The following is a 27,040-nucleotide window of genomic DNA, read 5'->3' as shown; positions in this document are numbered from 1 at the left end:
TTTGTTCTTCCACCAGTTCTTCATCTGTTCCTCATCCTTCTTCAGTTGTTTCTGAATCAGACAGCGCCAGCCGCTGTGGTCGGCTGCAGCATTTTACCATCTTGGTGTGTCGATGTCCAGAGCTTTCTTGTTGCATTTGCAGACATTTTTGTAATTAGTGGACAACCTTAAGAGAGAAATTATGGAAGGAAGCCAAAATCCTACCAGTGACACCATATTTCGTTTATACCAGGGGTGCCCAATCCTGGTCCTAGAAGGCCAGTGTCCAGCAGGTTTTGTGGTTTCTCTGCTCCAACACACTTGATTCGGAGGTTGAATCACCTGTGCAGCAGCTCACGAAGCTCTGCAGATGCCTGCTAATCACCCGCTGATAGAAATCAGGTGTGCTAAAGCAGAGTTAAAACTAAAACCTGCTGGATACTGGCCCTCCAGGGCCAGGATTGGGCACTCCTGGTTTATACCGTGCATTCCTAATAAAGATAAAGTTTATCAACCGAGTAGTGATGGCTTTTTTTCACATTCATTACAAAAACACTCTAAAGCTGTACCGAGTGCTGTTTGAATAAAATCTGCCTAAAACTACATGGAATCATTGTTTCCAAGATGGCGTATCTTTCGGCTTAAGCATGAAACTCTTGCTGTTGTTCAATTATTTCAAAAACCTTTCAATACATTTGACTGAAAACTATGAACTATCATCCATGTTCTCTAGAGAGGAGAAATCAGACAAGCTATTCCCCGACTTTATCTTTAGCCCAAACTGTAGATCGCCCATCTAATGCTCCATAAATTAGGTTTAAAATTCTCATTTACTAAAATTAAGACTGTGGATTAAATATCACCCCCCCCTACATGAAAACCAGACATTCTCGTCTTTTGCTTGTAAATAATGACGACATTCACAGGCATCTCACAGATGTTTTCTGACAAGCTTGTTGACTCGTATCCCACTGAGACAGTTTTTGCTCCAACAGCAGAGGCAACAGTCACACAGAAGTACAACGGTAGTGAGGAAAGACAATACAGTGTGCTGAAAGCATTTTGATTTTAGAAAAATCAGCTGATTGCTTTTGTTGTTTTGATGCCAGAACTGGGAAACAGCTATAACCCTCATTTAAATGCTAACAACATGACCTCCTGCGGTGTTTGTACAAGCTGGAAAAATGGTAAAGGATGCATTACTGGAAAATATAAAGGAGAATGAAGAATGCACCACTGAAGCTTTTTAATATCAAGTAGGATTTCAGGGCAGGTTGTGATGTTTTTATTCAGTTTCTCTGCCCCTGAAGGGTTGAGATACCCCATGATGTAGAGTGGAAAACATTAAGCCTGGTTTATGCTTCTCCGTCAGCTCCGCAAGGGACAGACACGCACGGATTGACGGAAGCGTTTTGCTCTTTTACTTCTCCGTCTCCTGGAGAGCGTTGCAAAGCAATTGCCCGGCAGGACAACAGAGGGCATAGCGCTGTTCTTTGGTATCCTGTCATGTATCGGTCCAAGATAGTGTGTTTATTTTGTGTTTTTTGTGTATATAAGAGACTTTTAACACGGACATATTTGTCTCTCATTCTCCCACCGCTTCATGCGCTCCCCACCTCTAAACCCACGTTTCCTGTTATTTCCGTCCACAAATAAAACGCTTGCTGCGCATCTTTTCACTCCTCCAGTCACGGGAGAATTAAACGTTCATGTTTTTAGAGTTTTTTCGCGAGGTATTCTTCAAGCTTCTCCGTGTCTGCCGCTAGTTAAACTCGGCTCTCTTTGCAATGGCGGCGCTGTAAACAACAGCGGCGTCCTGACCAATCACAAGCTTGCGTAATCCGTCTCGTTCGACGGATGTTTAAAAAAGTGGGCTCCACTCCGTATGTACTTGCGTGCCCTACGCAAGGACGGATAATGGCGTTGCGTGTCTCCGCACTGACGCAGACGGAGAAGCATAAATCAGGCTTTACTCTGAATAACAGCTGAAAGTGTCTCGTTCCAGTGAACTGTGACAATGTGGCTCAAGCAAAAGAACATTCTATAGGTAGTGTTCCAGGAGCACTACTCAGAGTAACTCGGACCGGTGCAGCTCGGCCCGACCACTGGTTCAAAGGGCACCATTCGGTATTTTACCGCTACTTTCTCCCTTATTTTTAGTCCCTGCTCCGTTGAGGTACCTGGCAAGGCATCGTGGTTCTGGCCACTCATTGGCTAGGGGCCGGAGTCACTGGTTGCACCGGAGTTTTTTGCTTTGTGCTTCACTGCCTGCTGCCGTTTCCTGGTTCGGATTCTGACTAAAAGCCATAAAGCTGAGCAGAATGTCTAGCAACACCCTTTTTCAGCTGAGTTGTGTTTCTGTGGAGCATACCGGCTACCTTACACTCATTACTGATCACATCATTCTATTTTGTCATGGTGAAAAATTGCTACTCGGCCTGGACTGAGTGTTTTCATTTAGGTAGCCTTGGATTTTCCCGCGCGCAACCAGACATCTTTTCAGCCCTCTTCCCGAAGCTGTTTGCCTGGAACCGAACTGGTCCAACACACCCACTGCTGACTGATTGGCCGGCTCAAATTGACGTCAACCATTAGGGGGGAGACTCCGACTGGTGGATAGAATCAGCTGGCGGGGGCTTCCCATGTGCACGATTCATAATCGCTGTGGATGCTGTGGAATTAACAAGTCTCTGACTGAAGTCATTGTTCTCTGTCTCTCACTGCTGTGAGGACACACACACACACGCACGCACGCATGCACGCGTATGCACGAATGCACACACACACACACAAACACACACACAATGCTGCTAGACACAGCAAAGCAGGATGCAATATCAGAGTCAGATCTCCAAAAGCAAGACTGCTCAGGCCGCTTTTGTTTAATAATGGAGACACCACAGACTTCTCCGTGCTCTTTTGCCCCGCCCACCTGCTCGGAGATGTGCTTATGTCACCACTGATGACTATTTTGCGCCCATGTGCTCAATCCCATCTGCATTCCAAAGCCAGTGTGGAACGAACGCAGCCAGGCTGTTTTTTTGGGTTCATCACTTCACAGAAGGACACATTAAAACATATGTCACTGGATATGGAAATATGTTATTTTCTTCAAACTTTCTAAAACACCTTTTAAATGCAAACTTTAACTCTTTGTTTTCATAAAAGAATAAAGAACGATCCTTGGATTAGTGTGTCTTTGAACTAAATCACCTGTATGTAAATTCCCCTCCTCCTGACGATTCATTAGCTTCTTTTATTTTAGTTCTTGCTCAGCAGCCTTGTGATAATAACGGGCATTTCTTCACTCACTGCTCCCTCTTTCATTTGTTTATTAGGACTAATTAAGTTTGTTTAGCAGCCGCTAACTCATTAAACTACCAAATATAGTTCCCTTCAATGTTCTCAGCAGAGTTAGATATTCATAAGAAACCATTTTACAGTGGATCAAATTTTTGGTTATTTTATTTATGCAAGAGCGTTTAGCTAAAAGATCTGCCTCCCATCCTATTTTTAGATATTCTGGAAACCACCAGTAAACCTGCAGTCTGAGGGTGAAGTGCTCGGTTAGGAAGGTATGGAACAATCTGGTCACTGATGTATGATGGAGCTTGATTATTAAGAGCTTTATATGTGAGAAGGAGGATCTTAAAATCTATTCTGAATTTAACAGGTAGCCAATGTAGGGAAGCTAAGACAGGAGAGACATGATCTCTCTTTTTAATTCTCATCAGAACTCTAGCTGCAGCATTTTGGACAAGCTGAAGACTTTTAACAGGGTTATGTGGACTTCCTGAGAATAATGAATTGCAGTAATCCAGTCTTGATGTAATAAATGCATGAACCAGTTTTTCAGCATCACTCCTGGAAAGGATGCTTCTAATCTTAGCAATATTCCGAAGGTGGAAGAAGGAAATCCTACAAACCAGTTTAACGTGGGATTTGAATGACATGTCCATGTCCTCTGTCTTTCTCTTCCTCTCTCCTCTCTCTCTCCTTGCCCCCCCCCCCCCCCCCCATCTGAAAGACAACCCCAGGGTACTATAAAATAAAAAGGCCAATTACTCTCATTTGAGCCTGGTCTCACTCCCAGCTCATCACTCACTGACGCTTTGTCGGGACCCGCTGGCATTTCTAACGTACAGGCTTCCCTTTGACAGCATTATTCAGCTACAGGGTGATAATGGTGAGAGTGGTTATTTTACACAAAAATATGACCCAGTTTTTGGAGCAGATCACAGAAGAATTGAAAGCATAATGTTGTGCAATGGACTCAGACCCAGCACTTCATTAGTCATCTTTACTATGTCAGTTATTCTAAAAGCAAACCACATGTGTTTGATGTCATCATTTCATAAAAGGGTAACACTTTTGAGGAATTTTAAGGATTTTATTGGAAAATGTTTGTAGGGATGATTTCACTCTGGCGTAGCATTCACACTTAGAACTTGAAGTTCTAAAAATTAGAATATGGTACAAAAGTCCATTTATTTTATTATTTCTACTTAGACTGAGAGACCATCTAAAGGCTCAGGAACACTTTGCAGGTGTTTTGGATTCATTGGCTGCTTAGAGTCACACTTTAAGTCTAGAAAATTTAATCTTTTCACAACATTCTAATTGTCTGAGATTTTGAATGTGACACTTTCACATAAACCACAATAATCTCAATTATAACAAACAAAAGCTGTAATGAGTCAATCTCATATATTTCTTCACCTTTTAAGTTGAAATTCTGAAATAGGACACATGTATTAATCTGTTGATTTGGTTTACTCAATGCTCTTAGTAAGACGAACCGCATTGCAGTTTGATTTCAGTCTGACAACAAAAACATGAATTCTATTAACTCAAGGAGAAATTGTATGAAATAGTCATAATGATGTATTTTTTCTGTAATTAAACTGTCTGTATTATGCAACTAGCAACAATGTATACACTTATGATTGGATTGGTTTGTAGATATGTTAAATTAGGCTGACTCAGCATAATAATTTGCTCCTTTAGTAGATTCCAATAGCACACACCTATCAGATTATTTCAATAAAAAAGCGACACTCGTACCTCAGCCCCAGAGACTGCAGCATGTACTCTTCGTTTGAGTAATGAATTAAGTAAATAATAAGCATTTAAAATGCATGAATGTGTGTGATCACCATTTTTATCCAAGGCTGTGTGTGTGTGTGTGTGTGTGTGTGTGTGTGTGTGTGTGTGTGTGTGTGTGTGTGTGTGTGTGTGGGTGTGTGTGTGTGTGTGTGTGTGTATTGAGTCTAGCACTCTGTCTGTGAAATGTGGCATACTGTATTATGCAGAGATGAGCAGATGGTTGACACTGCAAAGGATGAGATACCAAACTATTTTATGAGCAAAAGTCTTGCTGTGGATGCTGATTATTTCATTAAATGCAAAAGATGTCAGGCAAAGATGCAGAAATGGGGTCTGAAATGGGAATTTTAGCACAATCTTTAAACCAGATATTTTATTGTTGAATTTCCTGTTAAAAGTAAAAACTACACAGCATTTCTTGTAAAGTTTAATTTTGGTTAATGTGTTGGTGCGTCTTTAACTAGCTTTTATTCTGATCAGTTGGCAGTAGCCCCCATTTGCTCCTGTATAGATCCACCCCTGCAAATGTGATGAGATGAATTCCAAGTATCTCCATGAAAGGGGGCACAGAGGAACTGAAGCAAATAGAACTTAAACAAATATGTGAGAATATAGCAGTGAGCACATGTGATGGAAAGATGATTTGTGAATGGAAAAAGTGAGCAGAGTACACAGTTGAAGCTGCTGGTAAAAATGGGCTACTGAGGATAACCACATCCACAAAGCTAGCACTAAGGACCCAAGATGACAGAATAATGTGCAACAATCACAAAAATCATGAGAAACTATGACAGCATTGAAAGAATTAATTCATTTGTGTTATTTTTCAAATTTACTAAAGCACATGAGGAAGTTCTGCAACCAATGTCAGTAAAACTAGAGTTGGAAAACTCAGAATATTACTGTTTTACTGGGCTTTAGACCAAGGGCGCCCCCAAGAAAATTTTAATTAAAATGAATAAAGGTGCAATGCAGTACATCGCCACAGGCTAAATTCTCCCAGCGTTGCCACAAGGACCACTTTGGTGTGCCACCCCAAAAGTTTCTTTGGCCCCATCTGGCCACCCCATCAAAATTATCTGGAGACGCCCCTGTTTTAGACATTTTAACCTGCAAAACCCTCTTAATTCAACAAGGTGTTGGATACATTTCTCAGAGGATCTGGTGCATGATGGCATGACATCATCACACAGTTTCATCCATGAAGTGAATCCCCCTGTTCCACCACATCTCAAAGGTTTTGGACTGGACTAAGATCTGGTGACCTCATGTCAATCAGTGAACTCATGGTCATGGTCTAGAAACCAGTTAGAGTGTATCTGAGCTTTCAGACATGTCGCATCAGAAGATGGGTCCACGCGGTCATTGAGGGATGGATACGATCAGCAACAGTACTCAGAAAGGCATGTCTAGCACCAATAGTCAATAAGATCGCCTACACAACAAACCCAAGCTCCTATTAAACGTTTAAAACCAAGACCAAGGTTTTTATTTGTAAGTCTGCTCAAGTGCATCTGAATTACAGCGTTTATGAAAGCTTAACACAGAACTCTTTGATCAGTGAGCATCGTTATTAGAAAATAAGTTAGCAAGAGAAACTGATTTATTAGAATTTTGTTAAAGCAACAGCATCCATAGAAGAAGCATTTTGCTTTAGATGTTCAGAGAGTGTCAAGGCCTTTCAGCGTGTGAAAGGGTTGGATCATCAGTGGGAGGAACGTTTTCTTCTATGTGACGCCGGAACTGTTTTTCATTATTTTTATGAAATGTTTACAGCTTCTTGTTGTTTCTATACTTTATCATTTGGTGACAGTCAGGAATGGAGGAAATCAGCTTTAGTTCACCAAATAAGACAAATCTGTCGGTTTTTGGATGAACACCTATGGGGAGAGCGAACACTACAAAGGTCTGCTGTTTTCTGTTTTATCATCGTTTGTACATTTTTCTTCCTGCTCCAGTGGTCTCCATCCTTCTACCACCACACCTTCTCCCATTTGTTTTTCTTCCCCGGCCTCGGGGGGGGCATCTTTGTTTCCAAATGAGTGTACAGCTTCTAATAATTTTCCGTCCTGAAACAATAGCACCAGACTGGCTCGCAGAGCCACGGTGACATTTTCCTGTGGAACAGGGCCCCTCAACTGAAACATGTAAATGCCAAGCAGACACCACGGGGCCCAATTAGACCACTTTACACTGGGGTAACGCGGGAGACGACGACAGCTATAGGACACACACTCACACACCATCCAACTTGAAGCCCACTACTGTCCAGGGGTTATTTATTTAACTTTCTAATATATTTAAGGATGTTTTCTTTGAAGCTAACACAATCTTTTCATCACTTTGTCCATGGCAGAAATAATGTTTAGTAATCAGCTGATGAGCATCTTCTCGTGAAGACAGTTTATTTTGTGCATAGAACAGGAACACATCAAATATTGATGTCAGCAGCTGACATTTTTGTTTATTTTTTCCTATTAAGGTCACCCAGCTGAACACATGATCATCTGCTTTTAAAATAGTCTGAGATGGATGGCTCCAGGCCAGGCCAGGCTCCAAGTAAACAATCATTGGTCTAGAGCAGTTAATTAGAAGTTAATTAAATAATCACTTGATACAAGAAATAAGCGTGTCACGGCGGGATGAATCAGAAGCCAAATGTTAAAAATTCAGTGATGTCAGTTTCAGCACCTATAAGACTTTTAAAATAAAGTTTTCAAAGGTAAATATTTTCTTCATAATTATTTAAAGGGGCATTATGGAAGTTTGACAGCCAAAACATGTATAGAAATAATAAATGTCTTCTTCATACGTTCTCCTGCAATGCCCTGGTCCTGTAGAATGAGCCCTGGCATTTTTACTGTGATTGCCTGTTTTTCTGTAAAATCACAGAAAAAGAGAGATGCTCGGGTCGAGCAGGCTGCTTCATGCGCGTTCACGCTCAGGCATCGCCCGTAGCATTTGCTATCCGTAGCTTTAGCAGCAGAGAGAGAGGTAGTGCCACTTTGTCGCTGTTCCTAACGCCTAGTGATGAACCTAGCTACATTTCTGAGGACCCTTAGCTACTTTCTTCTAGAAATGTCCTGCAAATTAGCAACAAAATAGCCATTTTCGCTCTGAACCGTTCTTTGAACGTTGTTTCAGCTGTCATCAAGAATATAAATGTTACAGATACTAAAGCCATCATTGGCGCTTTAGCTCACCTAGTAAGACGTCAGACTCGTGCAGATGACCTGGGTTTGATTCTGGATGTGAACATCGTTTATTTAGAGTTTCTTTTTTACATTAATGGTATATTTTTTTACTGTAAGATGCCCAAATTTTTATGTGAGACTCGCCGAACGCCATTGAATTCACAGATAAAAAAGATGTGGGTTCAACTTTCATTTCGGAACAATTTTTTAAGCAAGGGAAGGGAATGATCTGAGCATGCAGGAGGACTGACCCATCATAAACCTTTGTCGGCTGTGCTGAAGAGAAAGGTACAGAACCAAATTATTTAATTAATTAGCTGCGCGTTCTCCTGTCCTCTGTCCTCCGGACCACACACACACACACACACACACACACACACACACACACACACACACACACACACACACACACACACACACACACACACACACACACACACACACACACACACACACACCTCACCAGCTCAGTGGCCTAGTGGTAGAGTGTCTGCTCTGACACTGGGAGATCAGGGATCGATTCCTGGTCGGGTCATACCAAAGACTTTGAAAAAATGAGACCCAATGCCTCCCTGCTTGACACTCAGCATTAAGGGGTTGGATTGGGGGGTTAAACCACCAAATGGCTCCCGAGTGCGGCTGTGTCTGCAGCTCACGGCTCCCCCAGGGGATGGGTCAAATGCGGAGAACAAATTTTGTACACACACCTGTGTGTGTGTGACAACTAATGGGACTTTAACTTTAACACACACACACACACGGGACTGTCTCAGCTGAGCTGTTATTTTTGTTAAGGAGTGTGCACGTACAGCATGCGCGCCTCGTGCACGAGCCTACTATTGAGCTGCCGTTACGCTTTTGGCCTGAGGGGGCAATCGCGAGCATAAAAATTCAAAACTCCGTAAAGTCCCTTTAAGTTAATTTACTGCCTCTGTCGATCTTTGTATAAATACAATGATTTGATGCTAAATAAACACTTAGGGCTGTGCGAGTAATTTAATTTATATTAAAATTTTGGTTTTAATTAGTGGCCAAATTGCTAATGAACATTAAAATTGAGAACATGTGTTTCTTGTCATTTATTTAGTTATTGCAGTTGCACATTTTACTACTATCACTACTCCTAAGGCTAGATTTCAAACAGTTTCCATTCGTTTTCAGACATATAAAAAGGAAATATTTAAGTGTGAGAGGAAGTTAAATGGGTTAAATGCTGTGTTGCCACTTTCTAAACAGTCATCTGAAACTACACCCACTCAGTCAGAGCCAATTACGGGACAGCAGAGCTGGGCATAAAGTCTGGCAGGCGTGGGTCAGGAGTAAACTGAGCCAATTCATATTTGCATAAAGAAATGATGGCGAGTAGAGTTTTGCATGTGCAGAGTGTATTGGGTGGTCCATTCTTGGTTTGGTTCTCATAAAAGAAGGAGAAAAACAAAAAGACACGGGATTTTTGGCTGTGCAGGAGGTAACCGACCTCTGTCTGCTGGGAAGCCATGACCTCTGAGTTTGAACCAGATTGTATCTGGGTAAGAGATTAATCTTTGTCTATTTTAGTGAAACTATGTGCCTGTTTGCTTGTTTTACAATGTTCAGCATTAATGTGGGATAATGTAAGGAAGTTAAGACCAGTTTAAGGTTGTTGGGCAACAAATATTAGCTAAAATTTGAGATAAATGTCATTCTACAGAACACACTGATTACATGATTACTTTGGCTTGGGTCACCAGGAAGTCACCTCATTTGTTGTTTAATTTTTATAAATGAAAATTTTGCTAATGTATTTTAAATTAAAACCATTAAAAAGCATAATTTCACAGAATGAATGTAATAAATGCAATGTCTAAAAAAAGTCATGTTCTGGTGGAACTGTATGTCTTCCATGCGGTTCATTCCTCCTCGGGAACTCCAGGACGTTCCCTGAGAAACTCCATAGTGCCATTTTGTATTTTCTTAGTGAATTGTGTGTTTCTGGTTGGTGACTTTTCTGCATGTGTTTCCAACATCACGTCTAAGATAATCAGCAATTTCAAAAGCATTTCTCATCTATGTTTGGTTTTACAATTTCAGTTCATCCATTTTTCTTCTCCATTTTTAACAAATTGACAAAGCCATTCAGAAGAGTTTCCACAACGTTTTGGAACTGTTGTAAGGAATCTCAACAGCCACTCAGATTTTAAATATATATGAGGTTCTTGCAAACAGATGTTAGAATAGAGTTATTCCACACGTCTGGAACTTGAACTTTTTCTTGAAATGATTTGTATTTATAAAGCACCATTTAGGGTTCTACAACCCCCCCAAGTTGCTTTACAACACAAACAGACATTCACACCCTGGTGATGAGAGACTACAATGCAGCCACAGCTGCCCTGTGACACACGGACGAAGGTGAAGCTGCCAAGCACAGGTGCCACCAGTCCCTCCGGCCACCACCAGCAGCCAGGGGTGGACTGGGACCAAAAATTGACCCTGGCATTTTTACGAATCGTTGGCTCTCAGTCGGCCCTCCCCATAGGGAGAGCGGTGGGGGTGGGGGGTGTTGCCGCCCGCGGACTCCTCTCTAGGCCGAATGTGAGATCTAATATGGACTGGGACTGTTAAATTACAAGCAGGGTCAGACCTCTGCGACCGGGAGCCCTGGCCTTCCAGATCAGCTCATTCTCCACTACCGGAGATCAGCGGGACATTAGCTACATGCTAACGTGGTAAAACAACTACGTTATCGCTCTACTGTGTTTTTCTTGCTAAACATACCTAGAAAAACTTTGTTAGCTTCAAGTTACCATGTAGCTAATGCTCTGCAGATCACCTACTGTGGAGTAGTGTCGGCCCAAGCTGGGCAAGAAGCCCACTTGGCTAAGCGGCCCACCGGGACAGTGCCAGAATGCCAGGTAGGCCAGTCCACCCCTGCCAGCAGCCAAGGTGACAGGTGTCTTGCCCAAGGACACAAAGGCTGCAACAGAAAGGATCGGAACCTGCAACCCACCAGTTACGAGTCGGCACTTAACTTTCCTCCACCGTCTCAATTTTGTTTCTCAATGTCAGAAGAGCAAGAAAAGTCTACTTTTTTGGAGAGGTTATAGAACAAGTCGTAAATACGTTTAGACAGATTTTAAACATACTGTGACTAAATTGTGTTGAGAAGTTTTTAAGACTATCACAGTTTGTTTGCAATGATGATATATTAGCCATGCAGCGTGGCCGTATGTAAAAACTTGTACAGAAGTGATATCCATGCCCAAAAAAATCTGTATGTTCTGTCACATTTTTGAGTTTTCAACTATCTCTCGGTCGTTCGGGTCCCTTTTAAAAAGCTGTCTTGCCTCATAATGAGGAATGGCTTCTCCTTTACCGCCTTACCATCACAGCTTGAATAATGAAGTGCTGCACTAGCAAATATTGCTCTGTAAGCTTTCTATCACCTTTAAAGCCGCTCATAATCTCCATCATATTGACTGTAGCTGATCAATGCTACCAACGGCTGGGTGGTCACATTAAGAAAATTGTTATTTGAACCAGAACAGTTGTGGAATGATGAAGGCTAGAATCATTAAGTACCTTAAACACCTCATTTCCCCATTTTCAGCTTCACTGGAGAAACCTAGCAAAGCAACATTTTGAATGTAACCTTTAAATGTTTGGAATAGAAAATTGAAGTATAAAAGCAATCTTAGGACCGTCTGTTGTTTTGGGGGGAAGAAGGGGGGACTGTAGCATTTAACATGGCATGTTCCATTGTTCAGTAATGTATTAGCCAAATAAATGTAATTTAAATACATTTCTGAAATCATGCAAGCGTTAGCTAGTCACAGACTATAGAGTAAAATCATGTCTAATCACTTCCTGCTTTTTCTAATGAGCTACACCACCTTTAGGAGAAAATCGCACAGTGCAAGACTGCTCTTGACCGATCCTGTGTCAAAAACTCTTGTTCTGCATTTTTTAATTAATAGTTTGTTAGATTTTGTTAAAAAGAACATTAGAATAACAACATTTATGACTTTAGTCCTGCTAAAGAGAGATTAAATAGCTAACAGTGACTCTATAGGTCTACATCAGGACACAGTGTAGCATTTTTACAATGTAAAATAAAGTTAAATACGTGTTCATGAAGATTTTTCTGTTTGTTTTTCTTTGTCAAATTACAGTGACATTAAATAACCGTTTGCTGACAGACCATTAGTCTATCATACTATCAGGTTTAGTTATACCTTCCACAGTCCGGGAAGGTGACCAAAGTGCTTTACATAAAACATTCCAACAAAAGTCCATAAAAATAAAACCAACAAAGGTAGCATTAGCAAACTGAGCTGAGCTCTTTAAGACCAAAGGCTAAAATGACAAGGCAACAAAATAGCAATAGAAAAAACACACCAACTAGTTAGAGCTCATTAGTTGACAAAACCTATTTGAAAATGATAATCTTACCTGTTTAAAAGCATTACTGATAAAAAGAAAAAAGCTTGTCACCAAAGGTGAGTTTTATATTTACTTTTGAAATGGGGCAGATTTGGAGTAAGATGCAAATCTGTGGTAAGTTTATTTCAGAGCATAGGAGCTGCCACTGAGAAAGAGTGATCACCCCAGTGCTTGTATCTGGACAGAGGGAATTCCAGAAAAAGTTTGTCAGAAGACCTTGTTGTCCATATCTGCTGGCGTAGAAATATGGTGCCCGATAAGTAAGATGGGGCTTAGCCATGAACGCAATTGTATGTGAAAAAATATGTTTTTATTGTATTATGAAAACCAAGGGAAGCCAGGGTAACAGGACAGGAGTAATGTTGCTGCACCTAGAAGTATTTGTGAGAGGGCAAGCTGCTGCGTTCTGGACTAACTGAAGACAGGTAATTAAGACCTTGGAGATGCTGACATTGCAGTAATGTAATCTGGAACGTATGAAGGCATGCATAACTTTTTCTAGCTCCCTACAACCCAGCAATTATTCCAGTCAGGACACAGCCCGAGTTGATAGAAGCTTGTCTTAACCATTGCATGTATCTGTTTGGCAAAATTGAGTTCATCATCAATGATAACATCAAGGTATCTGACCTGCTGCTTGCATTATGAGGTCAATGGTCCGAAGTCACATGTACGGATACCAAGGTGTTTTGGAGGTGTGAACGTTATGCATTCAGTTTTGTCTTCATTTAAAAGCAGGACGTTGTCGGAGAGCCATAGCTGGAGTTCGTAGAGGCAGTTTAATTTAGCAATTGTAATGTTGGAATTCTTGCTAATTGGTAGATATGGTATTTGCACATGGTCCGCATTACAATGGAAGCGAAGACCACGTCTAGCCATGATTATCCCAAGTGGCAGCATATACAAGGAAACGAGCAATAGACCAAGAACTGATCCCTGGTGAACCCCACTGGAAAGTGGAGCCCACAGGGAAGAGACATCACGATCATCACTAAAAAGGTCCTATCCTATCTGAAGCAAACCCTTTTAGGACTTTTCCTCCAAAGCTAACTGAGTCTTTTGGGCGTGAGACAAATATCTTGTGATCCACTGTATCGAAAGCTGAGAGGTTCAGCATGACCAGCAAAACTGGCTGCCACCAGTCAAAGTGGAAGGCTTTAGACCCAGGTAAGGGCTGAGCCATTCCACAGTGAATAAGTACCTAGATGTGTTGCTCAAGTCCATTTCTTCATAAGACAATGAGTGAACTATAGACACATGTAGAGCAATACAACATAGTAATATTAGTGGACAGTTGTACCAACAGGCTAAAGGTCACTCATACACCACGTCTTCTTCACAAGCTGTATGTTCAGCTGACTGATCTAGTTGTGGATATTTGGACACTGAATTATTCAGAGGAAGTAGGTGCATGTTGGATCAGCAGCATCCCGTCTCCTGAAGACATTTACACGAGCAGAGGCAGAACTGCCCATGAACTCTTCACCTTGCCTCCATCTGGCTGAAGATTGAGCACCCTAATCCATTTTCTTGTCCATTTTCGTAGCTTATTTCCGTTTACGTGCACCCCTCACTTCCCATCTTAAGTGACTGAATTTTCACACGGACCGTTTATGCATCAACACCTGTCTGTATTGGCATGTGTCTACACCTCTGAGTGTGTGTATGGACCTCCTCCCGTCCTGCCCCATATTCATGTTCAGTTTTTCTGGGCCTCCGTATCTTTTCTTGTTTTCATTTAGTGACCGTGGCCATGATAAAGAGAGAAGAAGAAAGAGGGAGGGGAGGTCGTGGTATGAAGTAAGGAGGGGTTGGTTGCAGATGGCCTGGTCTGGTCAGAGAGTAAAAGAGGAAAGGAGGTAGAGAGAGAGAGAGAGAGAGAGAGAGAGAGAGAGAGAGAGAGAGAGAGAGAGAGAGAGAGAGAGAGAGAGAGAGAGAGAGAGAGAGAGAGAGAGAGAGAGAGAGAGAGAGAGAGAGAGAGAGAGAGAGAGAGAGAGAGAGAGAGAGAGAGAGAGAGAGAGAGAGAGAGAGAGAGAGAGAGAGAGAGAGAGAGAGAGAGAGAGAGAGAGTTATTGTGGAGCGGCAGGCTCTTTTTGGCAGGGTCGGCCGGTGGGAGGGCTCATTGTGATGCAACGTTGCATAAATAATGCCACAGGGTTTCTAAATGCTCCGTTGCCATGGGGACCTTTGTGGCTCAAAGAACTGTGTGTGTGTGTGTGTGTGTGTGTGTGTGTGTGTGTGTGTGTGTGTGTGTGTGTATGTGTGTGTGTGTGTGTGTGTGTGTGTGTGTGTGTGTGTGTGCTTCATGGCCCCTGAGCGAGGAGAGAGAGAGACAGAGACAAGGGGGGCTGAGTTGCAGTCAGCTCAAGTGACACTTGTGGTCTCTTTCTTTCTTTATTCCTCTGTCGTTCGCTGCGTCCTGATGCAGGATAGATGAGTGTTTGGAGGAGAGTGAGCGAGCACTGCTGTTGTGTTTTGATCCAGATGGGAGCACAGAAAACACTGGTAGACTTTATGAACTTCTCTGTTTTGATGAAGCATGGTCCATGTTAAGGTAGGTGTCCTCTCTGATCATTTTTACGGTCTATATTTGAGCTGGTTATCCTTTCCTGATCTACACTTCATTGGAAAATGGTTCCATCCCAGTGCTTCCCTGGCTTTCTGCAGCAACAGGTGTCAGTCAGCCCAGTTCTGAGCTGGAGGGAGCAGAGATCGAAGGGGCCAGTGGGAAGAAACCGGGAGCAGCTGCCTTTGTCCTGCTGATTCTAAGATTTAACCCTCTCAGGCTCAAAAGAAGCTTTGATAAAAGGACGAACAATTAAGTCCTTCAGGGGTACTTCTGAGTTAAAAAAAGGCTCATGAAATACGTATGTGGAGTAACCAGGTAGGTAGGTTTTAACGTTGCAAATCTGCAACACCTGCCTCCAGAGGGCTAAATCTGAAACCAGTTTGTGTTTGCTCTCAACTAAACAAGTAGTTTTTTTTAATGTGAAAGAACTTTCATTTGCAACAGAGATGTTGCCAGAAAGTATATTTCTTTCTCCCTGGTCTTTACATCAGCTGATTAAGTACTTTATATTGATTTGGCTGCATAAAAAGTCTGATCTCTCTGGGAAACAACATGCTGTTTTCCTGCATGCAGTGCTGCTTCAGATGTAAATAAGGGCAGCGGTTGGTTGCTATTGACTTCAGGGGATTGCAGCTTTGTAGTGATGCAAAAGGACACTGAAATCAACAATGTGCTGCTTGTACAATGTTAGCTGCTTGCTAAAATGTCAACAAATACTGTAATCATTGAATTCACACACCAAGTGCCTAACAAGATGTTAGCATATGGCTTTAAATTGTCTTCATGCAATTTGCTATCAACTCAGAAATCAATATTTTGAATTTTACTGCATCATAAACAGCATCAAATCCGCATGCTACTTTTTCTACGTGACAGCTGCAAAGGCACGTTTTATAGACCACTTATGACATCACAGTTACTCAAATCACCTCAGTCACAAATCACTGGGAAGCTTTTTGCAACAGCTCTGAAATCAGCTCTGTTTAGCCACAGTCTGGCCCACCAGCAGCAGATCTGACAGGTTTGTGCATTTGTCTGCATGCACGTGCACATTTGTATGGGCGACTTCCACTGGCTCCTGTGCACATGCTGGCTCGGTTAATGTTAATGAGGGGAGAATGGTGCACAATTACTGTGAGATATGCAGTGATTTGTGAACTTATTACATTAATGAGACTTTATAATCAAATTGTGTTATTATGGAGGGAAGCCTGGAGTTGCCTCGGGCATTATCAGCATTTAGGCTCCCGCAGACCAGCAGTCCATTAGCATTCTTAGTCAGAAATTATACACTGTGTTAAATGTAGAGCTAATGATCCCAGTCTGTCATGTGGGTGTCATTTTAAAAGTTGGGTCATTTGGTTTGGTCTGATTGTTATTTAAACATAATGTAAACTTATTGTTATTTTTGAGTCTGTGTGTCTCTGATTCAGTTGAAATGATTTTTAACTCTTTGGCCCATTAACCACTTGTTAGAGCGCACAGTATTCGTCATTTTTTAGTGGTGTGGACAGTATTGGGCTAATTTACCAAACCATTAAGTGAGCTGAACAAGAGCTGTGGCTGGAAGGTTAAAAACCAACCCGGTGCAGATGCAAGGCATGAAACAGAGAAGAACTCATGTTCATGGAGTTAAACTAGTTAGAAATCAAAATTGTGCTCAGGGTTGCACTCAGGATGATCAGCTGAATTAATCATAGATTGATGGGACTACATTGATGAATGAATTACCAGTAGCACAGATAACATCATTAGATGTTGTTTTACATGGATAAATCCCCTAATTTGTGTTGAAACTGAGAAATTGAAGGAAAACACACACGTATGACCGAAAGTGGATGCAACAAAAATTCCAATGATGTGAATGTTTTCTTTTTTGTTCCTAATAATTGAATGATTCAGTACCGGGCTACTTTTATGATAAACTGTATTCATGTGGAATCGGTTTAGTCATTTTGACCTATTGAAAAACATTTCCTCTACAATTCCTATTCACGCATTCCAAAAAACACACCAGTTGATAAAAGTCTGCATGTGGACCCATCTCAAGGTGGAGAGGGTGCTGTACCCCTCTGCTGTCTTTTGCAGGTGTGATTCTACCTGCCCTTTGCATAAATACATTAACTGACTGATCTGGTCTTCTTTTCAGTAATGAGGGTGTTGTTTTGGCATTTTGTAGTAAATAAGCATCAAACCAAAGAGGAAAGTTCTCCACACACTGGTCCTTCTACCCTCCAACCCCCATGAAGTCACAGGTTTGATTGTACCAAGTTCTTAAAAGCAAGCAGCTGAATGAGCCATCAGCCTTTTAGAGATAAGGTGAAGAGCTCCATCATTCAGTCAAAAAAGTCTGTTGTCTTGTTTTTGGAATCTGATTAGTTTGCCTCCTTCACTTTCCTCTGGCGATTTATTTGGATATGTCCCACTTATTCTACCAACTCCCATATCAGTGACACAATGAAATGATCTTATGCATTTATTTAAAAATCAAAAACTGTTTATTAGGATATTTTACATAATTTTTCTCTTTTTCTGCTGTGATAAAAACTCTGACCTGGTACAACTTTCTGTATCTCACCTCCACTTAAGTATTCTCTAGTTTTCTGTCTTTGTGTAAAAAAAAATCCTTCATTATTATCATTTTTAAAGGTGTGCTGTATTACAGATTAAGTCACTTTTAAGGATGAAAGACCAACCTTCTCATCATGTGGCTCGTTCTAACAGGAAGATACAAATCCATGCAGCGTTGAGATAGATTCACCTGAATCTGTCACTTTACTGATTACATTAACGTCTGAACGTCTGGCCTTGTGAAGCTGGCAGAGACAGTGATGCCTTCTTTCCCCACCATGCTCCGCTAATTTCTTTCACAACAGTTAAAAATGTGTCAGGAGACAATGGAGCCACAGTAACGTTGAGGATAGCTTTAAATGTGGCAATAAATAAATCGAGAGACTGTTTTGACTCTCTCTCTCTCTCTCTCTCTCTCTCTCTCTCTCTCTCTCTGTCTCTCGCCCTCTCCAGGAGTTGCAGTTTGAACGTCTGACCAGGGAGCTGGAAGCCGAACGGCAGATCGTTGCCAGTCAGCTGGAGAGATGCAAGCTTGGCTCTGAGACTGGAAGCATGACTAGTATCAGGTGTGTGAGAGTGTGTGTGTGTTTGTTTCTAACACCTGCCAGGTCCTCTTCCACACCCGTGTGTGTCAGCTGTGCCCTTGCAGGTGACTGGCATCACAGCCGGTCACATTAGAGTCCAGCTCACAGTTCAAACGCTGTTGTTTTGCTTTTGAACTCAGTGGGAATTTGTGAATTTGCGCGCTGAAGCAGATCCAGTTTAGTTTTTATTTAGCAAATCTGCAGCATAAAGTTTCGTTTCCTTGGACTTATTGTTTTTGTCCTTGGCTGTTTAAGACCAATAATTATTTACAGTATTTTACATGATTGTTAAACATGCAAATAAGAAGATTTGTCTGTAGTTTTTACTGTATGCAGACACAAATGTGGTTTTTGAGTCAGACGTTCTGATCCACATTGTTTTTTCCTCATTTAATCCCATCCGTCTGTCGTTGCATATGGGATCCCTACAGATACTTCACAATAAAAGCCCTCTTCAAAAAATCAAGATTTTCTCTTTACTCAATTAAAAGAAGGCTTTTAATTTGAAATTAAAGTGAAGCTTCTAATGTGGAAACCAATCACTGCTCTAAAACACTTGGTCCCTTCCATTTATAAGCTTCTACTAAGCATGGACTAGATTCATATGTTCTTGTTTTTATTGGTTCTCTAATTATTGGGATTATTAAAGCTGTTTGACTGAAAAATAGCTGCAAAAAACATGAATCAACGCAAACCTTAAGTGTGAACTAATTTCTGAGGATTAGTCCCTGATTGCAGAAATACAGATTTAACTGCAGACAATAAATAAAATTCTTTAAATTGACTGAAATCTTGTGTCAATTGACTTGAATAATAAATAAACATGTTTCTATTTTGGAAAACACACCTTTATGTGTTGTAGTAGAACAAATGTAAAATAAAACATGAATTAAGTATGAAAAACATGTAAATGCACTCATAAATCATACGTTTTGAAGAGTCTGATGTCCCCTTCTGGCTAAGAATACAAAGCCATGTTTGTGTCTCACAGGTTTGGTCCTGAGAACTCTGATGGACAAAAAGTCTTTCATAGAGGAGATATTTTGACATTTACAGAACTGCCTGGTTTTTGGTTATTGCAGCAGAAATGTGAAGGGTTTACCACAAAAGTTGGAGTTTTCTTCTGGCTGGAATTGAACGATAATTCAGCTCCACTATTCATTAAAAATGTAAACTTTATGACAAAGTTAAGGGTATAAATGATCATTTGCATGAACTGATTTAGGATTTTTGAGATGCATTGTTTAGGCCTCTCCATTAGTTGTCACAACTAATCTCTGTTTCTCCAAACTGACCCCCTTCAAAGAGTTGTCTATAGCAGGTGAAATATTAACTGATTGATGATTTTCCAGGTTTCAGCCATTGGTGAAACACTGGCTGAGTTTTCATTTGTTTTTTGTGACACACCACCATGTCTGAAGGCTGTTTTGATTGTTTTTTTTAAGTTAGGCTGAATATGTTGACTTCTTTCAGTCACAAACATTTCATTTAATTATTTCAACCAGTTTTGTGTCCTGACATTACTATTCTAGCAGTCGTCATCTTGATGCAAAAGTTTTTATTTTATATCAGATTACAAAAGTCAACAGTTTTTTTTTTTTAGAAACACGTGTCTTGATTAGTTTTTAACCTTTTTAGTTAGATTTGTTTTATTGAAGTACACAGATACACCAAATTTCCAGATAATCCTAATAGAATCATTTTTCTTTTGTGGAAAATTGTCAAAATGTGTATTTTGGGCAGATTGGATAGATCCAGCTAGCTACAAATAAATAACTTTTTTTTGTGTTAGGCATTCGTCCCTTATTCATTTGTTTGGTTAGATGACTCATTTGTGACACATGAATAATTCATTAATCAGTTTTAAGATTCCACAAGAGTTTAAAGCAATGGAGCCAAAAATGTTAAAGATGCAAACTGAAACTAAAAGAAAAAGCTCAGAGATGTTCAAACACAAAATAAATAATTCACCCACGTTTTCTTTACTAGTCTTTAACAGCCTTTCTCATCTAACAAGTTCAGTTAAACTTTATACATAGTCATTTTTATTTTCCATATTTTCCACTTCAGTTTAATAATTGTATAGACTTAAGCTGACCTAATTTCAAGAGCATGTGGGACTGGTTATTAGCTTTACTATTAATATCTCTGCAAAACAACAACAGAGAGGGTTCAGAGAGCGAGAGCATCGCGGCTGTGTTTTTGTGAATCATGGCGTTGTTTTTAGTAAATTCTAATGTTTTAACCCCTCACCATCAAATGCACGCTGCAAGAATTTTAGGATTCTGATGCAAGGATTCTTAACTGCAAAAAAAAAAATTCTAATTTATTTACAAGTTTGATTTCTTAAGACATACATCAAGTAATCATTAGGAATGCACATTTGTAGAGAAAGTAATTTTCACAGCTGTGGATGTTTTACAGTTGAAAAAAGAATTGATTTTAAAATCCTACTGCTTGTATACAGTATAAAGCTCTCAATGGCCTTGCACCACAATTTATTACAGACATGCTAGTACATTATATACCAGTCAGACCACTCCGGTCTGCAGATCATCGCAATCTTGTTATATCACGTACACATTCTAAGTCAGGGGAGGCTGCTTTTAGTGTATATGCACCTAAGATCTGGAATAGAGCTCCGGGAGCTGACGTCACGTTTCCCGGCATGCAACAGTTCAAATTGAAACGGCGCCATATTGGCATGCAGAAACCCGCAGCTGGACTATTTGTTATTGTCAGAAAACTCAGTCAAACGGTAAATATGGTAGATTCCTGTTGTGCCCCAGGATGCAGAACAGACGCGGACGACAAAAGGGATGAGCCATCTACAGGATTCCCCAAGATCCGGAGCGCCGCAAACGTTGGATCATTGTAATAAAACGCGCTAGTGACCGGGCTGAAATGAAACTGTGGGACCCCGAGAGTAAAGGATTTCGCTTATGCAGCGACCGCTTCATATCAGGTACTTAAACCAACGTTTCCTCAACTGTGTATGGTATTTATTTTAAATGCTTTTATTCCGATTCTTAGTAGGCTTCCTAAACTTATTTTGGCGTGGCTTTTTCTGTCTTATTACTCACAGCAACAAGTAAACATCACGTAAAACGTTGCCTCGTGAGTTCTGCGTGCTGCCGTTTACGTGTTTTATGATCACAGCAATTAACCGGCTAAGGTTGATCAATTGTCAGATCACACATAAAAAGCACTTTGGATTGCTGTTATCTGTCTCACCGAAACAGATCTCAGACAGATCCTGAGATGCTCCTGCCTGACATATTTATTTAATGGAAAAAAATCAAACTAGTGATTTCTCTTGGCGTTCAGTTTATACGTTCAAACAGCACAGCACTCTATTTAAACTACTTACATGTAAATCTATGTTATTTGTCCATCCATCCATCCATTTTCATCCGCTTATCCGGAGTCAGGTTGTGGGGGCAGTAGCGTCGAGAGGCCCAGACTTCCCTCTCCCCAGCCACTTAGGCCAGCTCCTCCGGGGGAATCCCAAGGCGTTTTGGCAGGCAACAAAGGTAAACAAAATGAACGGGATCGGCTTGGATTGTACTTCGTCGGAGTTTACTTCACACTTTAAAACCGAACAAATCGTTTTATATAGTCAGAAATTAAATAGACTAAATATCTCCGACCCTTACCGTGCCCCTGGGATACTTTTTAAAAACACCAGAAGCTGTCGGAGCGGACTTCTTACCCGACCTGGCCAGGGAAAATTCTACCGGACCATGTTGTCCGCGTCTGTTCTGCGTCCTGGGGCACAACAGGAATCTACCATATTTCCCGTTTGATTGAGTTCTCTGACCATAACAAACAGTCCAGCTGCGGGCTTCTGCCTGCCAATATGGCGCCGTTTCGATTTGAACTGTTGCATGCCGGGAGAAGTGACGTCAACTCCCGGAGCTCTATAGCTCCAAATCACAAGAGTCGCCTCAAGGCACTTCACAAATGAAAAAGTCCAAATGAACCTACTTATCAGTGTATTGAGTTCAGTTCATTATGCCAGTTAGTTAAACTGCCCTATGTAAGGAAACCCAGCAGATTGCGTCAAGTCACTGACTGGTGTCAGTGTTAGATTGAAGGTCATTATTTAAAATCATTTTAGTAACTGATGTGTCACAATTGTATTTTCCCTTCATTCCAACATCTTTATCGGTGCTTCATTTGTCCATGAAAGGACATGACAAACATGCAATCCTAAGCTGTATACCTCCCAAAATTATCAGCTTTATTACTGTACCAGTCTTCAAAGCATTAGTTTGTTAAAAGCATCTGCATATTTAATTGTACTTTTAACGAAATTTGAATTTAGTGACATTTGATGGCACAAGATAAGATCCCTTGTACTTTGATGACGATGTTCACCAGTTGCTGCTCAGAAAAGGAAAAGGAAAAATAAATGTTCTGCAGATGTCACCGCGGCCTGCTTTCTCATTTTATTGTCTTTTTAGTTTTTGCGACGAGAGGAAGAAAATTGTACGGTGTGAAGCGACTGTCAAATTATCAGCTGCTGATTGAGTTTGGGCCTCTAGCTTCATCTTTTAATGTGAGTCAGAGAACCGAGGCTGCACGGTCCCCACCAGTCCCAACGTGAAAACAGCACAGCTCTCACACTGGTGCTAATACACTTAGCCTAACCCTCAGGATGGTGTAACACGATTAAAGCCCTTGTCTCCCATTTCTGTCTCACCCCACACACACACACACACACACACACACACACACACACACACACACACACACACACACACACACACACACACACACACACACACACACACACACAAACAAGACATCATCTTTTTTCGTCTCTGGTTCTGTAAAGTGAATGAGGATTCTGTCTGTCTCAAACTAATTACTCATCTCCTTCCATTGTGATTGTAATTTCAATTTGTTGGCTAGACCAACAAAAAGAAAGATGGTCTAAAACTGATTCTTTCAGCATTCTAATTAACTGGTGTGTGTATTTTAGCTCCTCGGAGCTGTCACAAGCCTGCATTTAGAGACCCAAATTAAAACAGCAACAACAGAAAAGATTTGGAGTCCGAAAAATAACTAAATAATTTAAAAAGACATCTTCCACTTTGTCACCCAGCTGCACACAGACTGAGTAAATGCTGTTGTCTTGCCAGCTTGATTGGACTGGGTTGTATTATTTAGTGAGTAGAGTGTCCTGTGGGCTGCATTGTGTCTTCCACTGCTTTTTATAGACCGTCCACTTTGTTTGACTTGAAAGTAATTACTAAATGGACAAACAGTTTGAGTTAAACAAACCAGTCCACTAAAGCCGTATACTGGAGGTTTGTAGCAGCTCAAGTGTTTAGGATTGATTGTTCAATAACCCCCTGAAACTTTATGCAGGCTGTTCTCAGTAGTTTTTATTCATAGCTGATCTTACTGGATCTTACTGTTTTAAGCTTGGTTCATGCTTGACGCATTCACTTTCCGCGCGGTGATGTGGCTCGCGGATGGAACACGCTTCACAACTCGCAGCATTTATGGTTGGTGCGGCTCGTCTCTGCGGTGAGCCAATATTCTCCCAAACTGAACGGGGCAGCATGGAGCTCTACAGCATGCATCCAACACTACACCATAGTAGAAGTAGAAATCACTGTTTACAACATGGTATTTCAGCATTTTTAACAGCGTTCTCGTCTTTTCCGACAGTGCGAGCTATTTCTCTCCAAGAATTATCAACAACATGTTGATCACGGTGATCTCTGAGAGCTGAATCATACACATGTCTGTATTTACGAACCTCTGCCGTGCCGGTCCGCCATGTTTTTCCGCGTCCAACCGTCCGCGTGGTTAGAAATTTTCCGAGGTGCGCGTTGCGGAAATCTTGGGCCGTGCGGAGACGCGGTTGTTAAAATGACGCAAAATGACGCAACTTTTCCAACCATTATGCTTCTCCGTCAGCTCCGCAAGGGACAGACACGCACGGATTGACGGAAGCGTTTTGCTCTTTTACTTCTCCGTCTCCTGGAGAGTGTTGCAAATCAAATCCCCACCAGGACAACAGAGGGCGTAGCGCTGTTCTTTGGTATCCTGTCATGTATCGGTCCAAGATCGTGTGTTTATATTGTGTTGTTTGTATATATGAGACTTTTAACATGGACATATTTGTCTCTCATTCTCCCACCGCTTCATGCGCTCGCCTCCTCTAAACCAACGCTTCCTGTCATTTCCGTCCACAAATAAAACGCTTGCTGTGCATCTTTTCACTCCTCCAGTCACGGGAGGATTAAACGTTCATATTTTTAGAGTTTTTTCGCGAGGTATTCTTCAAGCTTCTCCGTGTCTGCCGCCAGTTATCCTCGGCTCTCTTTGCAATGGCGGCGCTGTAAACAACAGCGGCATCGTGACCAGTCACAAGCTTGCGTAATCCGTCTCGTTCGATGGATGTTTAAAAAAGTGGGCTCGACTCCGTACGTACTTGCGTGCCTGCCGGAGCCCTACGCCAGGACGCGTGTCTCCGCACTGACGCAGACGGAGAAGCATAAATCAAACTTACTTGTGGCAGTGCTGCAGGGTTTAACCTGGGAATTTAACAGTGTTGGGAGTAACGCCGTTTAAGTATAACGGCGTTTCTAACGGCGTTCTTTTATAGGTAACGGAATAATCTAATTAATTACTTTTCCCGCCGTTGCAACGCCGTTACCGTTACTGGGGACGGAAGGTTGTGCGTTACTATGTGCTTGCCGAACGTTGAGCAACAGCGTGAGGCTTTCTGACCGCCGCACGTCAGCTGCAGCCAGGGAGAGAGAGGTGTCGGTAACGCACTTACAAACACGATGATGATTGGCCGGGTGGGCGGAGACCCTCACGGTCTCAGTCACTGCATTCTGTAGACACAACGGGAATAACTCCGTTTAAAATAACCGCGTTAATAAAAAATCTTTCTTTCTGTAACGAGCAAACTAATTAATTACGTCTTCTTTTATCAAAACGTCGTTTCTGTTACTGATAAGAAAATGCGTGCGTTAAGCAGCGCGGTGTGTTGAAGCTGTCATCATCAGCTGATCAGGAGCTAAAGAGGCAGATGTTTATGAGCATCACGGCCCGTGAAGAACGAGGAAGACGTGATGAATATCTACGGCTGCAGACCCCCCGCAGATTTGTTGCTGCAGCAGCGAATCTGCGGATCTGCAGCCGTGCCCTTAGCGTGACAGCGGGATGTCCCGAAGGTCCGCTCACCTGTTCACTGCTCAGACGTCCTGATCTTCTACCTTCCTAGATCATCCAGCTGTAACCTGTTCCTGATCATGTCTTTAGTCCCGCTGTAACGCTGATGCATCAGTCTCAGACGTCATGGAGCTCAGGTGTTATCAGAACTACCTGTGTGCGTTTACCACCCAGCTTCAGCTCTTCTGTGGTTGGGTCTGACCCAAGTTAGTAAATGTGAGTCCTCCATCAGGCTTGTACCTCTTCTAGTGTCATTTTAATGGATTTTATTTATTTAACCGTTACTAGATTAGCAGCAACAGAAATGCTGCTAAAAACACACAATTATGTGAAGCTGGAAAAATTAGAATACTGTGCAAAATTACATTTATTTCTGTAATTTAACTAGACAGAGAGACCATTTAAAGGCTCGGGAACCTTTACAGGTGTTTCTATTTGCAATTTTAAATTTGAGCTGATTGGGGTCATGTTAAATATCACACAGTGACCTTTTAATAGTCTAGATTAGCGTAATGTTCCTATTAGTAGTTCCTCCTGTTAAGTGCTTATTTGTTTAAATTATTCAGGTTAATAAAAAACATTTGAACATACATTTTATTTTGTTCCAGTCATTAGTCATTTATATTTTACTATTGTAGTAATTATTGCATGCTTTAATGAAAAAAGTAACTAAGTAGTTACTTTTGTTGGTAATTAGTTACTTTTATGATCTTGTAACTCAGTTAGTAACTGAGTTACTTTTTTGACAAAGTAATCAGTAACTATAACTAATTACTTTTTTAAAGTAACGTTCCCAACACTGGAATTTAATGGTAAATTTAGAACGAGAAACTGGGTTAAGGTTAGGATGGGGGTGAGGGGAAGTTTAAATCGCTACAGATTAGAGGCTAAATGTCAGTGAAACGTCCATTTTACCGCGGGTGTCGGAAAGCGACGCTCTGGCACAGAGCGTCAGAAACAAACGCTTGGTCACCATTTGTCAGTTTTAGCCGCTTTGGGTGTGAGAATGTGTTGGATGATAACATGTTTGAACGTAACTTCTGATTTTAGTTTTTGCTTGGCATGTTAACATTTTGATAGCTGTGTTAATTGGGTTTTCAAGTGTGTTATTTACTGTTTATAGCTGTTTAAAGTACCATGCACTAAATCAGCACTACTCTAAAGCTTGATTTATGCTTGGCACGTCCACGAGGTACGCACGGCTCCGCGCGGCAAAATTGCGTCATTTTAACACCACGCCCCTCCACCGCGCCTCTGCACGGCCCAAACTTTCCGCACCGCGCACCTAGGAAATTTTTTAACCATGCGGACGGTCGGACGCGGAAAAACATGGCGGACTGGCGAGAACTAGTATGGCAGAGGTTCGTAAATACAGACATTTGTATGATTCAGCTCTCAGAGATCTCCGTGTTCAA

The 27,040-nt window shown here is 41.4% G+C and overlaps 1 protein-coding gene across 12 annotated transcripts in view; it reads left to right on the top strand.

The window, feature by feature from the left end:
* Positions 1-27,040, top strand: part of ctnnd2b (catenin (cadherin-associated protein), delta 2b) — a 225,541-nt gene that overhangs the window by 68,196 nt on the left and 130,305 nt on the right. For 11 of the 12 annotated variants that reach the window (XM_054735870.2, XM_054735967.2, XM_054735916.2 and 8 more), the window contains exon 3: positions 18,295-18,407. In XM_054735870.2, coding sequence (XP_054591845.1) covers positions 18,295-18,407 — 113 coding nt within the window. Of the gene's footprint in view, positions 1-14,975; positions 15,256-18,294; positions 18,408-27,040 lie in introns of those variants that run through there. The other variant, XM_054735993.2, reaches the window with a different exon arrangement.

Source organism: Nothobranchius furzeri, chromosome 11 (genome assembly GCF_043380555.1).
Source record: "Nothobranchius furzeri strain GRZ-AD chromosome 11, NfurGRZ-RIMD1, whole genome shotgun sequence".
In the NCBI taxonomy this organism is placed as follows: Eukaryota; Metazoa; Chordata; class Actinopteri; order Cyprinodontiformes; family Nothobranchiidae; genus Nothobranchius; species Nothobranchius furzeri.
The sequence above is the reverse complement of the archived record's forward strand: the minus strand, read 5'-3'. Positions and strand labels throughout refer to the sequence as shown.